The sequence below is a fragment of the Macrobrachium rosenbergii genome, chromosome 27, assembly GCF_040412425.1.
Source record: "Macrobrachium rosenbergii isolate ZJJX-2024 chromosome 27, ASM4041242v1, whole genome shotgun sequence".
Taxonomy (NCBI): Eukaryota; Metazoa; Arthropoda; class Malacostraca; order Decapoda; family Palaemonidae; genus Macrobrachium; species Macrobrachium rosenbergii.
Genome location: NC_089767.1, coordinates 16,297,147 through 16,322,291, shown reverse-complemented (window position 1 = coordinate 16,322,291; position 25,145 = coordinate 16,297,147). Strand labels below are relative to the sequence as shown.

Below are 25,145 nucleotides of genomic sequence, written 5' to 3'. Positions count from 1 at the left end.
TTTGAAGATTCGAGGAAAACGGGGGTAGGGAGAAGAATCTGAATCTCAGCAATATTTAAACAAAAAATAACTGATTTGAGTTGAAGGTTAGTCATCAGTTAGCTTGCTTTTGGTATGTTTTCGTTCCATTGTTAATAACACATGCTGAAAAATGAAGAGATGATCCTATCTTATTTTAAATTCACAAGGAACCTGAAATAGATTTTGTGGTGGTATGGCTATAAAACAAAGTTCTAGTACTGTTCAGTAGTTTTATTATGGTCGACTGATTGTTTATATCAAACTATTCTGAACTGATGCATTTATCAGTTAGAGCTTATGCAATACAAACTTAAAACCCCACTTTATTTCTTCCATTACGAAATACAGAAGAACATTTCTGTACATCTCATCTGCTATATGAAAAGTAGCCCATTTCACTGTGAAACTGAAGTTTAGTGAAGCAAAACGCCTCCAGTTTACGCTTCGAGGACAAGATCTTAAATATTATTCAATGTAATTATATTATGCATGATTCTGAGCAACAATTTCCCCAACCAGAGAGAAAGCAGCCATAGCCAAGCCGAGAATGAGGAGCAAGAAAGGTCCTTGCAAGTGAGTGATGGTGAGAGATCGTATAATCTGCTCTTCGTCGTCAGTAGGCAACTTCTCCTCTGCTGCCTGTTGCACCTGGAGCTGCTTCTGCCTCCTTTGACTCTCAAGCCTGGCTTCGTTTAGTGTGTCAACTCCCCATTTTTCATACAGTCCTCCCTGTGGGAAAACAGGTGATTCACAGTGACTTTACTCAATTGTTCACTCAGTGAGTTCTGGGTTACACCTCGTCTAACCAACCTTTTTTGTCAATTGTCTTTCTCTCCTCCCAACACTTCCAGTTTATACGTACTTCCCTTCAAACCACCCTCTTTCATTCTTTACAAGCAAACAAACCAGTTCTAAACATTCAGCTCCATTTTGTCTCCTATGCTAACTTTTTCACCCTTCCGCTGTATTTCTGAATCTTTCAACCCTCCTAACTCACTGTATACTGCATCGACAATTCACCTTGAAAGGCCTTACCTCTGGTTACATAAAACAGAAAAGGTCAACATGGCCTCCATATATTATAAGCTTTATTTCTTTTTACATACTCTCGCCCCTTAACACGACCCACAATCCCATAGCATGGTCTACAACTTTTTTTTTTTTTTTTAAGTTGAGGTAACTAAAGGGCAGGAATCAAGCCTATTTGGGAGCTGGAATATTTTCCTTCATTAAAGTCTTTATTACATTAGCATTCTTCTATAACATGGGACAATGATTTGCAATGTAATCTCTACTGTCCTGCGAGAGCACTCTTCACTAGTTCATAAGAATATTTTTCACACACACACGCATATTTTAGATATGCAGTCTTTTTACCTCAAGAACAGCCACCATGAGCCTGTCTAACTGGGATCTGAACGGGGCGTCATAGGGAATGGGCCAGGCAGCAAGCCCAGGCATAACGTTCTCCCTTCCAACGTACAACTTCGTGCTTCCGTCTGCTCTGGTGAAGTACTGGGCAATATTTAGTTCGATATATCGCCTCGCGTCCAGGTAGGCTTCACTGTGAAGAAGGGAATTTAATTAAAAGCTTTTCCCTGCCAATGACTCATGAAACCGACAAGTATTTTCGATGACAAATAAGTCACAATTTGTTTGGTGAAATTGAAATAGACTTACAGACAATTCAAGTAAACGGAATATAAAAATAAAATTGCACATTCGTTCACGCAAAGGCAAATCAAGATCATGAATCACTGCAGCATAAGGAAATCAAGCCGATCACCTAGCAAAGGTCAAAAAGTGACATCGACAGGATATCAAAATACCGCCATGTGGAGACTGTCACAACCCAGCAAATGATACTGTTACAGTTAAGTCCGGAACATCTTTTACGCCTGGCCCTGTGGTTTTTATAAAGAATTTGACAGGCATCCTTACTTTTAACAGATGTCTTCGATTTTATTGGAGGAAAAGAAAAATTAGACTCCCAAAAAACTTACTTATTGTCGGCCGCTCTTTGGAGTCCTTCCATGACTGTAGGCCCCACATCCATTAATCGAGCAAGAGTCTGGAATTCCACAGAATCTGACTGTAGAAAAAATGCTCGGAATTCTCCTCCGTATGGGGGAGAGATTACGCTGAAAGAAAATTGGATATATAGTATCCAAACGTATATAATTGGATACAAAAATACAACATCGAAAGAAATGTTTCTGTGATGGTAACGTGTGAAACATTCGTTAACGATTTATAGGTTATTAATTTTTCGTCTTTAGTACAGCTGGAAAAATGTGAATTTATTACAGCATGATGACAAATATGGAATGGTTATATTGCCGAAACTGGCAATGAAGTCGGATCGTGATATCATAATTATTTCCTTCGTTACTTAACATAATCACGATACTTTAGTATGCCCGCATAGATAACCTGTCCACCGCAAAAATAAACAAACCTGTCCACAGTTTTGATTAGGTCCCCTATGGTTTCAGCCCTAGGTGGGTACTTGGGCAAGGTTAGGGATGCAGTGAGGTTTCCCCTGTAGACTGTCCCGATGATGAACGCAAAGACGAGCCAAGTAGTCATCAGGACACGTACAGAAGCGGTCATGGGCAACCATTTGGAGAGGGGCTGGGATAAAAGGGTGCCCACTATCACCTCTGCCACGAAGCCAGTCCTGATCCTCTTGGCTTGATGGAGAGAATGGCTGATGCGGTTTAGCTGGAAAGCAAAGATTTAAATGCTTCACCTCCTCCTTTCGACTGGTTCACGATACATTTTATTTATTTAGTTTAAATGTAGCTACTAATTATCTAGTTTAAAAATGGTTACCAATTAATGAAATACGAAAACCTGAGATGCTAGTGATCTCTGCTTTCAAGTATACCAACAGATTTCGACTTGATATTGAACTAACTTGCGAATAATGACACGGAATTTGCTATAGGCCTACATTTCAACCAAAATGTCTCTACAACAAACCAGTTCAGTGATTGATCACTGGAAATAATAAAATTGTTGGCATGAAAAGTCATTGTAATGCGGTATACAACGTGGTAAAAATAAAGGTTACTAAAAATGCGAAACATGATCATTTATATCTGAAATGAAGAGCTGTTTTCCACGATCTTACCGCAAACAACATAACAGGTACAATGAGCAACACAACCAAAACGGCCAGCCAGACAGCATCTGCCAGCGGGTAATAAAGTGCTTCCCATTTGGGGCTTAGCTTGGGCTTGGAGGCGCAGAAGGCCATGGAAGCGAATTCATATGCGTAAGAGTAATCGTAGCGGTCCATGCGTTGGGGGAACACGAAATGTTCCACGGGGGCGATGAAGGAGGCTCTCTCCGTCACTCTCTGGGCAACCTGAGGAGGGAAAATAAGATAGTTCTCAGTTAATTTGTCTACTTGATTTCTTATCAAAAATAGTATTTGTTCACTTACTGTGTCTACTTAATTTTGAGTGATGTGATATTCCTTAGCGAGGGAAGTCACGTCGAAATGCCTGTCTTCTCTCACCTTTACTCTTTTTAACCCTTTTTTACTCACTAATGAGGAGAGATATTTCTTTTCCAGGTTTGCCTAGAGCACCTCGTAACCTATTCGCTTTTTAGACGGTCAGCGCTTAGTTACACTTCTCTTCCAAGTGACAAAATAACTGTCCAAATACTTAAATTACTTGACTTACCTGTATCTAACAGGATGAAAGCGATTTTATAAAGGAGCTGACATGGCAATCCACTTGCAAAAATGTTGTACAGTACGTGTTATATTTGCATGGTGTGACTAATAATATATTGAAATGTGTGATTAAACATTCCTTCAAGAATTTGGTGAATCAGGCACCTGACTGAATGTGTGCGCGCTTGCAAGCATGTATGAAACTCTGCTCTGTCATGTGTTCTTACCTCATCCCAGTTTTTAGTCGGAATGTTGTAAACCTTGAAGTTGAGGGCTCCCGCTATGGCTTTGAGAAGCATGGCGTCAGTCCCTTTGTAAGTCTCAGTAACTGTTCCGTCTGGGTTGTCAGTCTTTATGGTAGTCCAATAAGGGGCGTAGGTCAGGGCCGTGATGTTTACGGTTGCTCCGTGGAAGCTGGAATTTATTTCATTATTAGAGTGCTTTCGAGGGATTTGGCAGATGATGACGGTACAGCGTTTCAGAATTACTGTGTAATCTGGCTTCGCTGTTACATATTCCTCATTCATAAAAGCATTCTTAATATGGTCTTACTAACATGAGACCCTTGTATACTTAAAAATATTTCGCATATAATTTTCCTGGCTACCCGTTCACCTATCTATACCTTATATATATATATATATATATATATATATATATATATATATATATATATATATATATATATATATATGCTTACGAAGATAGGCAAGCAATTTCATGAGAAGAAATAATGGCAACAATAAATTTGAGGCAATGTTAATTTTTATCATTAGCTTATTTGTTGCCACATAAAGCCATTCGTTACTATTATCATATCATTAGCATTAATATGATTGGTATTAACCAATTTTGCCAGTACTAAGTTGAACGTTATTGCCTTCTTTTGTATTGTTATTATCATCATCATTATTATTATTAACATTAAAAGATCTCCCTGGAATTCGGGAGAGTTGTATCACTGGTCCTCTGAGTATTTGAACTAAATTTAAAGCACTACCCAGCTTCAAAATCACACTGTCAGGAAATCAGCAAAAATCGTCAAACTGTCAGCGGTAGCGTTTGTTACTTGACAACTATGAGATAATCTGCATTTCCTTATGAATGCTTGAGGTAATGAGATAAAATGAAGCCAAGGTACAGGAAAATCACGAATAGTTGGAGATATTTAAAGGCAACAAAGTAACCCAGAGTTTACGAATTTAGGACAGGAACTAGCGCTAAAAAATTATGATTACCTGATTGACAAAAATCTTCAAAATCGTATTTGCAAAGGGTGAAATATAAGTACTTTTTTCACATTTAATATATTCAACAACTAGAGTAGACTTACTTGGAGTACTTTTCTGGAAACAAATTAATGTTCCCAAATGGAGTCAATCCTCTCTTGTTTGTCCACGAAGCAATACGAACGACAACTGCTCCGGAAGTGCTGTAGGGCAGGCAGTTATAGATGTTCCACCTGCTAACAATTTTAGTTTTCTGTAAAACCATCGTGCCGGCTTTGTCTGTCCGTCCGCCCTCAGATCTTAAAAACTACTGAGGCTAAAGGATTGCAAATTGTTATGTTGATCATCCACCCTCCAATCATCAAGCATACCAAATTGCAGCCCTCTAGCCTCAGTAGTTTTTATTTCATTTAAGGTTAACGTTAGTCAAAATCGTGCATCTGGCAAAGATATACCCAGACCACCACCGGCCCGTGGTTAAAGTTTCATGGGCCGTGGCTCATACAGCATTATACCCAGACCACCGAACGAGTGATCTATTTTCGGTGGCCTTGATTATACGATGTACAGAAAACTCGATTGCGCCGAAGAAACTTCTGCGCATTTTTTACTTATTGATTTTAGTAAATTATTAATGCAAATTTGTTGCAGCGTTGAATACACTTATACATAGTTTTTTATGGCTCGTTAAAAGTTTTTTTTTATCATGGATTAATTTTGAACTTGTTAAGAGATCATTTAAATAATGTTAGGTTACCAGGAGTCAGAAAGAAAAGGTACCATGATTCTGAAACCTAAGTTAAGACGAAATGAAATGTGAGAAAAATATAGGTCGCAGTAAGTTAAGGAATGAAAGTGTAAATGGAAAACTGAAAGGGATTTTGATAAGGAGCTTAATGATAGTAAAATCAATGGATGCAGAATTACAGAGTATATGCTAATTAGATTATTAGGGCTATTAGAAGGGAAGTAAAATCATGAACCCATTATTCATACTCTATAAAGTAATTGTTAATAAAGGTAAGGAAACGTTTGCCACAGGGTTTTACCCAGGGCATCAAGTGTAAGACAAATATGTATCAGGAGGCGGTGTGGGGGGAGGGGTGAAAGCCCAGGAGGGGGAGGAGGAAGTACAGTCGAGTTAAGGTTAGAAAGAGTGAGCATTGTTCGTAAGATGTAAAAAGGCACTTCCTTGGTGAAGATGAAATGAATAAGTATTATTATTATTATTATTATTATTATTATTATTATTATTATTATTATTATTATTATTACTTAACCTTATATCGCGAAGAGTCATCTCAGCGTTGATGACTATTGCGTTCATCATGGAAAAAGTCCAGTGCTCCTTCAGGAGAGACTGAAGGGATGACAGAGGGAGACCTGTTACCAAGAGAAGCCTCGAAGACCACACCAGCAGTCGCCCTTGGAGCGAATGGTCCGCGAAAGCCTTGATGAATTTTGGGTCTTCACTCACAACCACAACCATGATGTTCCATGACAGCTGGCGAAACTGGGGACAAAGAGCATTTTAAGGACACCACACCTATACATATATATACATATATATACACATACATACATACATATATATTATATATATGTATATATATATATATATATATATATATATATATATATATATATATATATATATATATATATATATATATATATATATATATATATATATATATATATATATGTCACAAATTTATGCGTGATATTTTCATAATGACAATGACCAAGTCACAAATATCATTTAATATCGAAATTACTATACCTTTGGAATATTATACACGCAAGGGGAATTATAATTGAAAAGTGCATCTACCCCGGGCAAGATTCGAGCCTAGGCCTTTGGTCTAGACAGTGAAAACTGAGTAAAGATATAATTACGACAGGAAAGTTGCAAACTCCATAGAAAATTAAAAGCGTAACTTTCAAAATTATAATCACCTTTTTTGCATGCCGTATTAATCCAAAAAAGTCGTCCTGTGTAGAATTGGCCTGTCTTGAGACCTTAAACACTCCGTATCCCCAGGACAATTCTTGGCGAAGTAACACCTGCGGAAATTCACACTGCTAAAACAATAATAATAAAAAGGAGCATTTTTGGCAATTATCTACAAGATTGCTGTTATATTGTACAGTAATGAATTTTAAGGCTTTTATGAAGACATTGGATGTCACCGATTTTCATTTAAATCTCAGTAATTTTTGGCAATTGTTTTAAAATGGTCTACTTGTTTGAGAACCATCATGTAGGGATTGCATTTTTTAAAAGAAATTATTGCGCTTTATCATAATCTGATAGGAATTACTCAGCAGAAGCTAAAATATGATCAATCAAAGAACCCTCAAACCATGCAAGCAGCTCCGAGCTTCTTGAGGAGGTACAACCATATTTCGATAACTAGGAATACCCACAAGTTGCTATGACAAAACGGAATTTGACTAAAAGGAAAACTACAACGAAGAGACCTCTCTTACCCACCTGCATAACAGCGAGAGACTCTGCTTCCTTCTCTTGGACTATGAACAGAAGAGCGTTGGAATGTCTCGGGGACGTTGTCAGTACGGCTTGGATGACTGCAGCGCCATCTTTGAGCAGAGTCTCTGTGGTCTCTTGGAAATCACCAGAATTTTGAAATGTGTTTAACAAATTCATCTCCATTACATGGTTTATGAGACAGCTATACAAATTTCTGATTACAAGTCACTGGTTCTAAGAAAGTTCGTGGTTTGAGTAGAGTTTGCAAAGTTTTGGCACACAGTGCATGTTTGTATAGCTGTATCTGTTATCAAATGTCAAGAACAAAGTTTTAAATAAAAAATAGTGTCTTTCAGTTTTGGAATCCTGACTTCGTATATAAGAATTAGTACACGATTTCAAGTAAATTAAAAGTACTATGTTGGGTAGCGAAGACGGTAAGTCATTTTTGTCAATATAAAAGGGTATAAAGCAACTTCCTTATTTACAACATGGTTGTTTCAGAAATTCAAATTGACTTATAGACCACTTGATGACATTACAGCATTTTCTTTCCAAAACTTAAAACAACTTAATATCGGTAATATTCAGCTCTGAATTTAAATGCTCTTGGTACAGACTTACTGTTAGTAAAACGGCTAAATGTTTTACCCGCGTTGCTGAAGACATAATTCAGGCTGAAAACCACAATCAGGAAGGCCCTCAGAGTCATCTGGGGGATTTAACAATAGCAGCCTGCGACAATATAAAAGATATAAAATAAAAAAAAAAAAATACCAGCATCTTCCTCATTTTGGAATTTTATTAAATTAGAAAGGACTAGTATAAAAATACAATTTCATTATTTGTACAGTGAGGTGCGTAGCAGAGAGAGAGAGAAGGAACTCGTAGCTCAGGGGGAAATGCAACCTTAGAAATCTGGTAATAAAGCTTCGTGATCCATACAATTTTATCCTGTACAGTTTGTGACACTCATTGTGATTTATAGGACTCATTTTTTAATCTTTTTCTTTTAGATGTTTCGTCATCTGACAATTCTGTTAATGTTTACTTATCATCATGCTCTGTTGAATCCTCTGCAATGACTAATGCCCTTTGTTGATGTACTGTAGTAAGCAACTAATCCGGATAGCATTTCTGCATAATATATTATACAGTGTTGCATTGACAAGATTCATTTATTCATATCTGGCAATAATTTTTACTATACAATAAATAATTCCCTTGATTAATTATAAGTGTAAATTTCCATTTTTATGGTAAAATGTTTACATCAGAAAGTAAAAACAGGTGCAATAAATGACAATCTCAGTAAATCTTTTATTTTTCTAATGATACAATTACTGGGTATAGATACTTTTGCAGAACTGTCACAAGAAAATGCTGTTATTATATGCGACAATGGTGGCATTTTAACAATAAAAGGAAAGGTAGATAGAAAAGCTAATTACTCTATGAACAGGAAGCAAAATCACTACATAAAACAATTACTGTACGAATTGTTTCTACTTTTGATGAACAAGACATTAATAGTGAATGACAAACATCACTCATGAAGACCGAGTTCGTCTTAGTTGTTATAGCATAATTGGTTTTGGTCTCACTACGAAGTACTTAATGATGATACGAAGCGAAACAACTCATGACCTTTTTTGGCATCATTTACTCCTTCAGGTGGTAATTAGTTATTGTTTTTTGTACCGTATCGCCTAGAAAATAAAGTACGATAAAACTTCATATAAGAAAAGACAGTGTCCTTGAATTGAGAGAGCTAAAGTGTATTTTGATGAACAGAGTGAATTCTCATACAAGTAAGAATACCTCTTGTTAAACTACAAACATATTTACCTGTCTTAAAAGCATATATTTGTGTTTCTGTTGTGATGAAGGATCAAATTCATGAAAAACAAACACAAACGCACATGCCAAGCTATCCATTTCTATCAATGATTCTCCCAAGTCGATATGGAATAGTTTCAACTAACTTTTTGCAAAAATGGTTCACCCCACTTGATGAGCGCCATGCATTTTGTACTATTTCGAATTCATTTCCCTTTTCAGCGGACGAATTGACATGAATCTGTTGGTTTAAGTACGGCCATAAGTCTGTCATTGGGTGAATATCACTTCCCAAGTTAGGCCACTGGATTACCCTGATCTGCGGATAACGACTGAGCCAGTCAAGTACTTCCCAATCTTTGTACAGTTTGTTATTGTTGTGTACCAATATTGCAGGATTAGCTGGTGTAAATCCATTTTGGATCACAAATGGAAGTAAATTTGTTCTTAGGAGAGAGATAAATGTTTTTGGAGTTAACATTGACCCAATTTGTTGCAATTCCCCTGCCCCGTATGCCCACATCCATCCCCATACTGCTAAATCGAAATCTTTTTCAACCTGTGAGGTTACCACGTGGCTGCATCGACTGGGATGATTATTAAAGAGGCAACTACCTTTTCCAGATCTTTTAAAGTACATTTCTGCACTGAATATCACTCTTTCCCAGAACTCGGGTCCTAGACTAATGTGGTAAATGGCAAAGATCAGTCTCTCCGTTCTAAATGCGCGGGAGAGATGTTCTCTAGGGTAGGTCTGAATTTCCAAACATGAATCTGACTGTCCAGGTGGGAAAACAGGGTTACTTCTAGTCCCATTTGTCCGAGCAGACTTATTGTTAATCATTGTAACTGGCGTCTGAGGATTCTTCCGGGTTCTGCCTGATCTGGGTTTGGTGAGAACGCTGCCCTCCGTTCGCCACCGATGGATCCATCTGTAAACAGTCGAGACACTCGTCCCACTCTCCCGCGCGATCTCTTTGGCAGACATCCCGCTTCCCCATTGCTGTATGAGGCGAGTTCGAGCTTCAAGCATAAGGAGTTTGTATGTGCGACGTTCTTCCATGATGTTCGATTCCTGAATAGAGTGAAAGGGATTTTGTAGATTCTCCTGGGTTCCTCTCAGACAACAATAGAGTTAAAATGGACTTGTATTGTTCCTTAGGTTTTCTTATGGATAATGTTGATGTACTGTGCATTTTATTTCCTCCAAAGAAGAATTATTGAAATAATTTTATATAGACCAACAGTAAAAATTTGAGCTTTTCCAGTTGATTTATTCGTTTTTTTGTGGGGGGGGGCCTTCGGAAATTTGGCCCTACGCTAGAATCTTAGCTGAGGTTCAGTGTAAATGTATGACTTAAAGGAATGGAATGGAACATGTGATTTAAGCATAAAGCCAAGCACTGGGACCCACAGGGTCAGTTAGCGTTATGATGAGAATAAAAGAAAATGGAAATGATTTATATAAAAAAAAATTATATCAGTTGTGAATATTCTACATGATTTGCACTGAAGTAGTCATACATACAAGATATCTTTTTATGTTGAACAACTGGCCAATGCGAGAGAGATGTTTTGGTAATAGGCATCTCTACTTAAAGGATAACAAACCTACCACTCTATAAAAAAGCCAGGTAAAATTTCGCGGGAAGTATAAAGGCAGAAGGAGAATGTTACTTTATGAAGGCAATTATTATAAAGGACTGATCAAGAAAGTTGAAATTGGATCTCCGCACACTGTGCTAAGAGCGTGAAGCTGTGTACAATAAAAATGGGATAACTGACATGGCTCTGTGTCAAATCCTGAGGACAATGATCACACTAACATCTATGGAAAAAACCAAAAGTAGAAACCCTACGACAGACTTAAAGAAAAGTCAGAGCTGCGTCATCTTATACGCAGAAAGCTTTTAAGATAACTTTATCAAGGATAACCCGAAAACTAATACAAGGTTTGAGAGGCCCATTTTTCCAGTTGCAAGCAATATTGTCGTGGCAGAAGTTGCATGAAATAATGTGAGGTAAAAATTCTCACTTGAGCAACTTAATCAATCTTTTGCTGTCAACATGATTGTTCTTATAAATGAGTATCTATGAGCATTATTACACAGCTTATCTTCTGAGAAATTTACATGGAAATCTAATAGATCACTGGACATAAGTAAGGGTTAATCCACTGGAAAGACGGATCCATGAAGAACTTTCGTGATATTTATTCTTCAAAGTTCTCGGATCGTAACTTAGGTATCTCAGCGTAATGAAGGTCATTCAGTCTGTAGGGGATTAATGAACAAGGGTCAAGAACCTCTTTATCCTTGAAGAAGGATTCAGTTTACCGATATTGGTCTATAGTTGATCATCGCAGTTAGTTTTTGTGTTATGATTTGACAGTTAACCACGTCCCATTTTCTTTTCGAATCATCAATGATGATTTAAAATGTCATCTGAATATCAGAAATAACCATTCGCAAAAGTATCTGTTCTGTTGTATGAAAAATCCTCTCGTGTATCAGATGAAAGAATTTGACGTTTTGGCCTTTCAAATCATGCTGCTCAAATTGAATCATTAGACAAGAGACTTACAATTATTCATTGAACCGGATCTCTTCTACCAATATGTAACTGTTAGCTAGATCTTCAAAAGCAGTTCTGTTGATAAAAGTGGGAATTGGCTTCATAAAAAAATGAGAAATGAGATATTCACACATTTGTTACTTTTGCTTATCTGTAGATGTTAGTACGTACCTAGGTACCAAAACCACAGACACACATATACATATAATTCCTTTCATATAAGCATCCCCTTTATTTTTGAAAATCGGCCGAACCTCGATGTGGTAATCTTAAACCCACTGACGATCTTGGTGATTTTTCCATTTTCATCTCCATTGTAAATAATGATTTTTTTTTTATTTTTCCACATTTTTTTTAGCTTACGTCCTATCGTTCGTATGCTTGATTGTATTTTCTTGATATTTAGTAAATAGCAACTGTGAAGAAAAGGGCAATTTGTGAGGAAACGTACAGTTTCCTTTGTGTGTGTGTGTGTGTGTGTGTGTATGCGAGCGTGTGGTATACGTATGAAGGATTCCACTAACAAAGCGTGTTAGGCAACCGCATTACAGTACTCACCAGTTACCAGTATCAGAGCAAAAGTCTCCGTCCTTTTCCCAGAGTGGGAGGCAAAAGTGACTTTCTTCTCAGGCAGTCTGCCTTGCAATGGAGAGAAATAACGCTGGACCCGTTTAATTAAGAGTTAGATGTGATCTCACTACATAAGAGCTGTTTCTATTGGTTTACGTAATCGTTACCCTGATTTGTCACTGGTCAATTCAGAAGGGGCTGGGAAGCATGTGCGAAGAAGCTGGAGTTGTTATGTCGAGGTTACGAGACACGGGAAGACATTGATTAGAAGATTACTGACAGTTTGCACGTTCAGTGACAGTGATAATCCCGGAAGGGTTGAATAATCGCCACGTTTCTCTTTTGCATTCTTACTCCTTTATGAGTCTTCGTCTGCCAATTTCATGTTGAAGGGGTGTGAATAATGAAGCCAGCAATATCTGTTTTACTTCTTTTGTTCAGCTACAAATGTTATTTGACAGATCGTAGCTGGTAAGTTCTGAACACATCTCCATAGTTTTCAAAATAGAGCCTTCACAAGAACAACTCAATTCATTATCATGACATTAATTTTCTCTCTTCTGTCTCTTTTCTTCTTCTCACCCATATTTTTCATCCTACCCCTCCTCTTCCAAACTCTGTACTGAAATTCTGCCACCCAAAAAAATAACTCTGAAGAAACGGAACTTCACAATCTTTAGAGAACACTTCTTAATTTAGTCCTCAATTTACTCTACAATATCTTATTCGAGAATTTCTCTCTCTCTCTCTCTCTCTCTCTCTCTCTCTCTCTCTCTCTATATATATATATATATATATATATATATATATATATATATATATATATATATATATATATATATATATATATATATATATAATATATATATATATATATATAATCAATATATATAATCACTAGGCGGCACATTAAAACAAGCCTCTATTTTATATGTAAATGCACGTGTAAATAGATGTAAAAATAGAGCCATGACGTATGATCCTAAGAAAAAATTATTCAGGTACCTCAATAGCAGCCATCATCAAAAAGTTGATCTGTAGCTGAAACGGGGCCGCGGCGTCATGGGGTATGGCCCAGGCTGACGTGCTTGCTACCACGTCCTCGCCAGCCAAGTACAGTTTTGCGTTTCCGTCGGCGTTCGTGGTGGGCTACGAAGCATCTTCCATCCATGTATGCTACCCTGGAATAATAGCGTAATAGCTTCAGTTTCAATATTATGGAAATTACTCGGGAGAATGTATATGACTGCCGACTGTGGGCTGTAGAAAAGAAACAGAAAATTGCAGTTTATTTTGGTATCGATTTGTACAAAACATGCACACACTCATATGCCTACATGTAAAGTCCCTGCTCAACGGGTTTTCTGCGGTGCCTTTCCCACAAGCCTAGGTCACGCTAAATAGCCACATTTTTATCTATGTAAATACGTATCTATTACTGATTTATTTATGCCTATTTTCATTGTGCATGTGTCAGAACATTGTTTTGTCAATTCTTGTAATTTACTTTTCATGTCATTTGTATCTTTACCTGTCCTGTGTCACATTGAGAACAATTGACCTCGGGTCACCTGTATCCTATTGTATGCCTTTGTATGGCGTCCGCACGCCGCTTTATAAGGCGACCTGCTTTTCCAATAAACCAGCAGTACTTGTCCACCTGCTCGTTATTTTGCACCTCTTACAAACTGAACTTGAAACAATGTTTTAAACTTAACCCTTGACCTAAATTATCTTAGTTCCTATGGTGTAACTCTCCAGCCTTCCTTAGTGACTAAGTTTTCTGTCCTCATTAATGTCCATTACCTTCCTCTCTGGATAGGTATGGGAAATGGGTTTCCTGTCCCACTGGCCTTTTCATTCCAGTTCCCAGGTAATGGACAGTAACACAATGCTGGCTACTATCAGCATGGCTCCATATGGAACCTAGATTATAAGAATATAATAGAATATGGAATTTAGGTTGAAGGCTAAGTGCTGGGACCTAGGAGGCCATTCAGTGCTGAAATGTTAATTGGCAATGACGGTGCACTGACGGCACTACCCCCTACAGAGAACCTAGACTAAGAAACTCTAATGTCAGTACAAGATAATCTAGATGATAACAATGACAAAAGCCTAGTGACCAAAAGCAGATTTTCAGGAAGCTAAATAGCCTCTGCTAACACCTGGATATAGCCTACCACTAGGATATGAGCTGGGCTATATGCTGGTATATTTGAATATTTGCCAGTAGCCTAGCCCTTATCTTACTGATAGGCTATATCCAGGTGTTAGCGAAGACTATTTAGCCTCCTGAAAATCTACTTATGGCCAATAGGCTTTTGCCCCTATGTTTTCACCTAGATTATCTTATACTAACATTAGAGTTTCTTGGTCTAGTTCTCCATAGGGGGTAGTGCCGTCGGTGCACCTCATGTGGTGCACTCTAGGCATTGCATAAGGTTCTTTGCAATGTCCCTTCAACCCCCTAGCTGCAACCTTTTCATAACTTTTCCTGTTCCTCCATTTATATTCTCTTTCTTCCAACCCTCTCCTAACAATTGATTTGTAGTGCAACTGCAAGGTTTTCCTCCTGTTACATCCTTTCAAAACCTTCATATTGTCAATTTCTGTTTCAGTGCTGAATGACCTCATATGTCCCAGTGCTTCCGCTCATTTGCCTAAGCTAATCTTCCACTCCCTTCTGAGCATTTCAAGTGTCTTCAGTCCCACAGAAATCAACTCTCACCAGTAAGGGTACAGTTTTATTTCAAACCATAATTGTATTCTGAAGCTGAAAATATTATTTCCAAGGTTTTAATGTATGCCCTGAAAGTTTCTGAGGTTCATTTCATTACTAAACACTAGGCTAAGTATCAAAGTTACTGGACCGCCATAACCATATCCTTACCGATCTTGTGCATTATGTTTTTTTTTTAAAAACCTTCAGTAAATCTTACCTTGATCGCATAACAGAACTTGCACAAGTATCATGGGGAATGTTTGAATATATACTTGTATTTCACTATTTTGTATTTCCACACAACCACAAACCTGTTTCCTACGGTATACATAACTGAAGGACTCAAAAACGGCCCATTATAAAACTAGGTCTGGCTTGGTTGTAAAGATAGTGGCCTAACATTCAAAACAAACTCTAAAATATGGAAAATTATCTTTTCAACTTCAGAATATGATTATGTTTTATTGTAACAATGCCATACGACCACACATTCAATAAACCTTACCTTAATCATAATCAGAACTTTCATAAGTAGGTTATCATGATGTTGGAATACATCCTTGCCGGTACAGTAGTACATTTGTTTTGTACTATCACCAACCTGTAAGGTTTGGTTCCCACTTTGGTCCCACATAATTGTAGGATATAAGGGGTTCCAGTACCTTTTAATTAAAGTGTTATAAAAATGAATGTCACAAGTTTGAAGCTCATTATAAACAAATGAATCCGCTTAATTTTACAAGGAAAAAGTTACGTCTACATCAAAGGAATAATGACTATGAAAAGACAGTTTTTTCAAGCAATGCATGAATTCCAATATTCCACTTAGCGTAACTCGTGAACGTAGAACAAAGGAACCAATCAGATTTCAGCATTGTTCACATACTCACATTTCCAGGTGAAAACAGAAATAAATCACAAATACACTAACCATCCTAACTCGCAGTACACTAAGACAAACAAAATCTGCTCAGAAGCTCACTCATAAACAACTTACTGTAAAAGTAACACATCAACTCCGCACGCTTCTGTATGTATTTGCTACATTACCATCATTGTTTTTGGTTATGCAACCCTTGTAGACGACATACTTTTAGACAAATCTTTTAAGTTGAATTTTAAGTGCAAAATTCAAGTTAGTTAAGGTCAGGACTTCTAGCTGTAAGATAGCAAATAATCAGGCCCTTCGTGAGTATTAATTTCTTCATGGGTTAGAGTTTCTCATGTATCATATTATAACTTTTGTAAATGCCTTTTGAGAGTTAAGTTTTTTTGTCAAAATGAGCACACTGATCTTCTTACTCCCCTCATCAAAAGGCGGGCAGGTTAAAGTCCTGCATCACTGTTGCCTTGGGGAAATTTGAAGCCCTTGCAGAAGATGAATTGAAAATCAGCTTTTTGCGCCGCAGTCAATCAACTCGAGAATATCTTCAGCAGATTAATGTAGTAAATAAACAAATTTTGGATCTGTTTGTCGGTTATGATGCTGATGAAGACGATCCTAGTAAACTAATGTGAAATAACTCAGCAGGTGGATTATCATGATCTAGTTCTAGGTAAATTAGATGAGTTGAACCAACAGTTCAAGAGTTTGCAGACACAACCTCAAACAAATGTTAGCCCGAGCAAGCCTGTCATGATTGTTAAGTTGCCTAAACTGGCCTGCAAGGAATTTGTTGGCAAATCAGCTAACAAATTAGCGTTTAAAAACTTTTGGATACAATCTAACAACTGCGTTGATGCTTGTGGAACATTGTCTGATTCTAACAAACTTGCATATTTGCGTAGTTTTCTATCTGGCTACGCATTCAGTCATTTCTCACCTGTCCGCATGTGATGATAATTATACAGTAGCCCTCACTTTGCTGAAAGAGGAATTTTTAGACATTCCTTATATTATAGATGAAAGTTTCAAACAACTGATGGAATCTCACCAAAATTTGATGTCTCATTCGAGGGTGTTTTTACTTTCATTAATGAGTGTAGAGCCATTGTGCATGAGATGAAACAGTATAACGTAGACCTGTTTACAAGAGTTAATCAACAACTATCCCTCTATTGTGGATCTGTTTGATCACTATAGAGACAGTATTAAGACATTCAGTCGAACGTCAAATCCCAAAAGTAATGCTAATGTTGAAAGGAAAGTCAGTCCTATGAAGGACAAAGTGGTAAATCGAAATATAAACAAGTTCCGGAAAGATTCAAATGCTTCTGAAATCAAATCCCCCATCAACACTAAAAAATTTCACCCTCACTGCTCAATCTAAAACTGTTCCCAAGGGTATTAGCCCTATGAGTAACAATGTAAACTGTAAAGTTAACAATTTTAATATCAAACAATGCAAGTTTTGTAGTGGAGTTGGACATAGCATGATCAAATGTACCAAATGTGAGAAATCTGTTGACCGTCAAAGGAGGTGCTCTTCACTTGGCTTATGCACAAAGTGCACTAGTAGCAAACGATTCAACCTCTTGTCCTGGTAAGGTCAATAAACTTAGTTTTCAATGTATTGTTTGCAAATCATATGCTCACATTTCGGCACTATGCCCTAACAACAGTAATGGTGGGACATCGACAAATCAAGTGTTTAAACGTTCAACACCTGAAGACTTGTTACTAACCTTTTCTGCCTCCTGTGTTGTCTATAAAATTTCATGGTGTTAACATCTCTCGCAATGTTAGGTGCCTTCTAGATACGGGGAGTCGGAGAAGTTATCTGTCCACGAGAGTTGCTGAGAAGCTTAGGAGGCGTATGAGAATGCCTTCTGCACGCTATGATGTCACTACCTTTTTGGGTGCTACCGAGCGTCAGTTTGGTGAATGTCTAATGCATGTATCCATCCCTGGTGGGAAAAGGTTCCCTATTGCTATATTGGCCGATCCTGATTTTGACATTCTGTTGCATGTTTCTCAGCTAGATGTGGCTGTCGACATCATCTGATACGAAGGTTATTCTGTAGCTGAACCATTCCTGTTCACATACGGCAGTTGCATTCGCGCTGATGCTCAGTCAGTAGCAGAGCACAGGGGTGTACGCGCACAACCACGCGGATTTGTTAACCGCCGCGGCATCCACGCGGTCTGAGTTTCCCCTAGCAGCCGCGCAGTTTGAGATACACCTGTTTGCTAGTGTCTGTTCACATGGACAGCGCGGATTTGCCTGCGCCACACGTCAAAATGGAGACTAGCCACTTGGGCACCGACATTTTCTTTGATGAAGTTGAGAAACGTCCAAACATGTGGGCCATGAGAGCAGATGATTATGAAAAAATGGTAAAGAAAAAGTGTTGGGAGGGACTACTTGAAATTATCTGCAATTCTGATAAAAACTAAAAAAAAAAAAAAATCGTAGTTATCTACACTTTTTATTGATTTTTTAAGTTTATACTCTTTACATTATACTGCAAACTGATCTCTTGCAGAAGAAGCGACATGCTTCCTCTCGGTACATTTCCTTCAAACAGGTTTATCATTGGTGCTTGAAGTAGCACATCTTCGTACCACCTATAAGTATCTCGTGCTCTTACAAAAGTTATGCAAAATGCTACATGCTTGTATCATATCCTCAACAAAAACCATGCCAACATTGATAGGTGTGGAATATATACATATATATATATATATATATATATATATATATATATATATATATATATATATATATATATATATATATATATATATATATATATATATATATATATATATATATATATATATATATGATATATACACACACACACACACATATATATATATATATGTATATATATATATATATATATATATATATATATATATATATATATAAAATATATGTGTGTGTGTGCATCATCGGTGCTTCAACAAAAAAAGCCGGCTACCGCGTGTTGCAAGCTAGATTTACTTTTGAAGAACAATGAAATTCGTAAAAAACCTTCACACTTCAACAGAAAGTTACTTTATCCTGTAACCAGATACCAACTGGAAATCTTATCGGAATTCGAGACTACAAAATTTTCGGAACTTCGTACAAGAGCTAACTCCTGGAAGTTTCTAGAAAGGTTGGTGGGCCTTGTATTGCAGTTACACGTGGAAGAACCTCCTTAACCTTTCGCAAATTTTCCGATTAAAGCTCGAGTGCTTGTTCTGAGAATTCCAAATCCTTCTAATTGAACTTTTACTTTCTACCGTTGTAAAACAACCGTCTTTTAAAACAAATAGTCATCATAAATGCTAATGGTTTTGGGTACAGATATAGTATCTGCGGGACCAAGGAGTTCCGTAGGAAGGGTAGTGGATCCCTTCTTATGAGGAAATACACCCTATATATCAAATGAAGTGTTGATATTGTTGTCACCAAATGGCTGGGTATGGGACTTGCATTCCCATTCCCTATATTGATGTTTAAAAATAAAACAAAGAATATGACGAAGTTCTAGTGTGTGAATTTGATCAATTTTGTTTAATGAGAAACAGTTAGATGGTTAGGGAATTCCAGTTTAGACAAGTTATTTGTTACAAATATTGAAATGCAACATTGTTTGCATTGGGATATTAGGCTAATATACAATAAACATTGGCTAATAGTTACTGACTAAAAACGGCATATGGGTCTATCCTGCATTCTCTTCAATTTGGAATGAGGTTGCTAGCCCTATGGATTTTTGTAACCTGGCTGTAATCCACAATATTCGAATAAAATTTTCAGGTATATAAGTCACTGCTTAAGTCGACATGCACAATGAATATTTTGTGTAAAAGGACCAATAATGTATACACCTGCCACACGTGGGATTGAACTCAGGTCTTGGGCATTTAAAACACGCCATTTTGAAATAATTATGGTAGAGGGGTTGGAAATAATCAACTAAATTCAGTTCTACAAAAAAAAAAAATCATTCTTAAAATATGACTGCCTTTGAACACTGAAGGAAACTACACCCCAACACCCACTGGAGGTGACTGATCCATTTTTCTCTGTGTACATGTTTGTGTTTAAAGAAAAGTCTGAAATTAAATCTCTTATTCAACATTACCTCGAGGTAAAAGACCCCATTTTAAAAAATTATAATAAACTTAAATGACAGTGCTCAACTTCCTACCGTACATCAATTCTCAAATTTGTTTTCCCCTTAGGCGTATAAAAGGAATTTCTTTTCGTTACGGCTCACAGAGGAACCCGTGTTTTGGTTCAATAACCAGCCGAGGAATGGAACAGCATGAGCATGTTTATTAAGAATTGAATATGTCTGTTGACCAAAGCTTGGGTCAAGCATCCTGGCTGTCAGGAGAGAGAGAGAGAGAGAGAGAGAGAGAGAGAGAGTTCTTTATATATATATATATATATATATATATATATATATATATATATATATATATATATATATATATATATATATATATATATATATATATATGTAGAATCTACTGGTCACTTTTACCAGACACATATGTAATTCTAATAGCCACAATGCCCTCTTAACTTCTCGAATTCTTCGCGCTTTTTTGGATGTGCTTGTAACTACGAAGCCGTGCATCCAGACGCAAGAAATTGAAGACTGTGATTGCCGGTCGCCGGACACGAACCCGCGTCGCCTTAACCACAACGTGACCTCCTTGTGGTTAAGGTTCGTGTCCCGCGATCGGCAATCACAGTCTTCAATTTCTTGCGTCTGGATGTACGGCTTCGTAGTTACAAGCCCATCCAAAAAAAGCGCGAAGAATTCGGGAAGTTAAGAGGGCATTGTGGCTATTAGAATTACACACACACACACACACACACACACACACACACACACACACACACACATATATATATATATATATATATATATATATATATATATATATATATATATATATATATATATATATATATATATATATAATATATACTGTATATATACTGTATATATAAGCCATGAGTCAAGAAAGTTAAGGCCACAACTCACGCTAAATTCAGTCTAAACAAATGTTTAGAATTTACTTTCACTTTGTTTGGTTTTATGTACAGCCCTCCACAGGGATAATTCCCTCTCTGGCGGGCCCTTGTACGTTTTCAAAATAAGGTGCTTCTTATTTTATAATCGTCTTTCAGTGTTTTCTCGTCAGTATCGTAGCTCCCGCAGGATAGGAGAGTTTTTAGTTTTTTTTTTTTTAATTTGCTTTCTTCTTATTAAATTGCATAGAAGATTATTAGTCAAAGCCATGATCAGTATTATTTTTCACCTTTGACACATATTCCTTATATACTGTGCACTTATTGTCATCATATGTTTTATGTTTAGTATCACTATGACCTTTCTTTACACAATTTTTACACTTGAAGATGTTGCTAGCACATTCATTTGATTTGTGATTTTCACAAATCAAATGACTGGATGTAAGATTAAGGGAACATAGAAGGGCCTATGATCTTCATGCACAGGGGAGCGCTTTGGTAGCTCATAGTTTTAATTTAGACCACAAAATTAATTGGGGTGGTGCACGAACTATTTTTAAAAGTGACGATTCTCACGTGAGAAGATTAGTTGAAGGTGCTGCCATAAACATGGGAATATCGTTTGAAGATAAGTCATTTACTAATGAAGACCCTTTCATCAACTGGTTTATTGCCAAACACTACATTAAACATTTTAATTTCGAAACTGACGTTGACCGTGTGAACCCCGATGCTCTGCTTCCTCTTCCCCCCTCTCTCCAGATAGCCGACGTCCCTGTAGATGGTTCCGACTATGGCACCTATGCAGCGCAGGCAGATGCAACATCGCAAGTACGAAGATCAAGGAGATTGGCGCAACTGCCTGTTGAATTTGGTATTACATAACACCCGAACCAGCACTTCCGTGATGGGTTGTTATCTTCTCGCCCCGTCCCCAATTTTTAAAAACTATTTCATAAGAAAACTACCCTCACTTTGCATTTTAACGTTAACACTGATGAGGAACACCGTTCAGGTGTTCGAAAGTCTTTGGTTTTTTACATAGTAATATATTTACTATATAATTGTGGATTTTTATTACTCACTACTTGCATTGCCATGCAAGCATTCTAACCATGTACTCATAATGTTCCACCGAATCTTCTGTATCAAACTGTATGTATGTTTCTGTTTATGAAGACGCCAAACGTCTCGCCATTCCACATATATTATGCTACTGCATTGTATTCATTAATCTGCCTCGAATCTCATGCAATCGGCCATATGTGGAATTTCCTGGCCTTTCCATTGATATATGTCTTATCACTGTACGTTTATTATGTCTCTCACAATCACCATCTGTTTGTCTGCCAACAAACACAGATGTCCGAAACGTTACCTCTGTTTTGGCCTGTCTGTGTGCAGATGCTACTTTGCGGCTCGCACCAGCCAATAACAACTTCGAAGATTGTGTACATTCATTTTACGGGTTGCTCTAGGAGCAACAGTCCGTGTTGGCACAAGGCCAGCTAAATCTGAAACAACAACAACAGTACATTCATTTACGGGCTGCTCTAGGAGCAAGAGACCGTGCTGGCACAAAGCCAGCTAAATCTGAAACAACATGTAAGTTGTACATTCATTCTGTAAGGAACCACCAATAAACCCGTCAACACCCAGCCAGCATGTCACTCAATCCCGTCCTTACATTATATAGTGTACACAATTTGTCACCTCTATCATTGATAGCCTTTCGTATTTGTGGTATGCATTGGATGATACAGTGTTTATATTTGTCAACTTTGGCTATCATTTCCTTTACAACTTTAGATCATGTTCCTCTAAAGACCGGTCCATGTCGTAGCATAGGTTTGCCGGACCTCAAAACACGCCTTAAATTATAAAATAATGGTACACATTTTCTTGGGATAGGCTATTATCACTTCATTATATCTTCTCTCCACTTAAGCTGCAAACTCAGACAGTTGAATAACCACTACGTACCTTACCCGTTACCTGCTTTGGTAACGTGATCATAGCAGACAAACCGTAAGTGTAAAATGTAAGCAAGGGAAATGCGATTACAACAACAACAACCAAACACTTAGCCTCCCCGTCTCGGACTGTCGTTTGGCGGTCTTCGTGCAGAGAAAACGGCGTGATTTCGAATAATAGAAAACTGATTAGGCATAGCTCTAAGAAAGGTATTCCTAATTTATTTACATCCATATCAACATTGGACACTCAAGGCTTTCGGAAACCTGCCTCAAGGAAGAATATTTGATGACACATGCATAAGATAGCACAGTATTTAATAAGTGTTTCATAATGATCTGAACATTTGCTAAAACATTTATATAACGTGAGCTATGATCGATAAAGCTCTTAGAACAATGAACAGTCAAATATATTCTAAATCGTTCCATGTTTGTGTTACTGAAAGCATTGTTATCAGTTTCACGTAGGAACCATCTTAATCTTGGCAAAACACATGGCAACTTTAGTCAGTGAGATATCTTGACGATGGCCGAGTGTCCATGTGTTGTATGTCTGTACTAAGCTGAGCTTAGAGAAATATTTGCATCATTTATCTCAAAAAGTCATTAACCTCACAGAAGAGATAATGAATAATTATGTTTACGTAGCTTTGGGACATATTATGAGCACGGTCTCCATTGAAAACTTTAAATTTTCAACGTGAATAGTGACTGAATTTCATGCAAGAAAAATGGGCCAAACTAGGAGTAAAAACGATGTTTAAATTACATATTTTCAGTTTCTGCTATGTTGCAACCATTCACGGATGCAGTGACCTATTTATCTATAATGCAGCCCAAAAAGCAAAACCAAAGTTAACTTGGAAAGCTTAATTTTCAGTCACCTGAAGCTCATTTGATATTTTTACTTGAAATATTTACTCAGAAAACATTCCGAGTAAATCTACTGCGACCTAAATCTACTGCATACCTATAGCCTGTATTAGTAGTTCTTAAAAAAATTTATATTTTTCATCGGCAAATTATGCAGACGTTCAATAACGCTTATGAATAAAAGAAATGCAATTATGGTGTGCATTTCAAACGTTAAAATAACATTTGATTCCCGTCAATAGCTCAGAGAAATCCGAAAGATTTCTTACAGCTTATCTTGTCCAAGAGGAGTCTTGCAGACGTCACCTAGTGGGAAACAGAACTTCTGTTTTATAAAGACAGCCATTTTAGCTCTAAAATACACAGACCCACTCTTTTCTCTCTAAATGCATCAGGGTTGATCCTAGTGGCCTGCATGAATTAGAAAAATACAAAACTGAATGTATGTGCTTCTAATTCTTAGACATGTGTTGCTTAAAAACACACCCGCAATTCACGACGCTTAAATCTGTAACACGTTTAACTTTCAAGATATTGGCTATTTAGATTTATGGTTAATGCAAGTAAAGTAGATACTTGTTAAATAGTTTAGATTTGAATTAATTGTTCCCGAATGGAATTGATAATCTAAACTACTCTGAGACCTTATACGTATTACTTGATGATTAAGCCGAGTGTTCACAAAATTCTTGCACTTATCAAAAACATTTACTGAATTAACAGTTATGTAGCCCACAGGGAGTCAATTGTGCTCACCTCATTCTCTTTACTATACCCAAGTAACTGATTTCAGTTAAGTCTTAATTACAACATGACGCCGTTATTTCCATATCACTTCCCTAGAAGAGTAAAGTTTTCCTTTTACAAGTCCCCAACGATAGAGTCTGGACTATTGTGTCTTGAAACTTCAACCTGCAATAGATAAAATATTTTTCCGAAGAACTTTAGAGGAAATGGACAATAATCCTGGGAGATTTGATTTAGATACAGGAAAGCAATCACATCCGGTAAGTAAAGTTCATCATATAGAAATTTTGAAACATGTTATAACTGAAGATTACTCTCAGTCATGTTTGAGTCTAGTGGACCTATTTTATGGAGACTTCTGATCCTAAAACCCCATAAGAACCAAAATTAGATGTAATTTTCAAGTGAACTTCAATTAAAGGAATACACTAGAACTTCAAACTTACGAAACGTATACTGTTAGACAAATCGCCATTTTTTTC

At 37.1% G+C, this 25,145-nt stretch overlaps 1 protein-coding gene across 2 annotated transcripts; it reads right to left on the bottom strand.

The window, feature by feature from the left end:
• Window positions 1-237: 237 nt before the first annotated feature.
• LOC136853435 (ionotropic receptor 21a-like) lies at window positions 238-23,162 on the bottom strand. 2 transcript variants are annotated; one of them, XM_067129001.1, is made up of 13 exons: window positions 23,051-23,162; window positions 13,421-13,596; window positions 8,057-8,167; window positions 7,436-7,566; window positions 6,898-7,005; window positions 6,219-6,451; window positions 5,043-5,174; window positions 3,937-4,123; window positions 3,158-3,394; window positions 2,480-2,745; window positions 2,025-2,162; window positions 1,399-1,585; window positions 238-750 (listed from the first exon to the last, which is right to left on the bottom strand). In XM_067129001.1, exons 3-13 carry the CDS (start codon window positions 8,142-8,144, stop codon window positions 505-507), a joined length of 1,953 nt encoding a protein of 650 aa, XP_066985102.1. In that variant the 5' UTR covers window positions 8,145-8,167; window positions 13,421-13,596; window positions 23,051-23,162; the 3' UTR covers window positions 238-504. The 2 variants fall into 2 exon arrangements, with proteins under 2 accessions (XP_066985102.1, XP_066985103.1); XM_067129002.1 differs by lacking the exon at window positions 23,051-23,162 and having other exon boundaries at window positions 5,043-5,171.
• Between the last annotated feature and the right edge of the window lie 1,983 nt (window positions 23,163-25,145).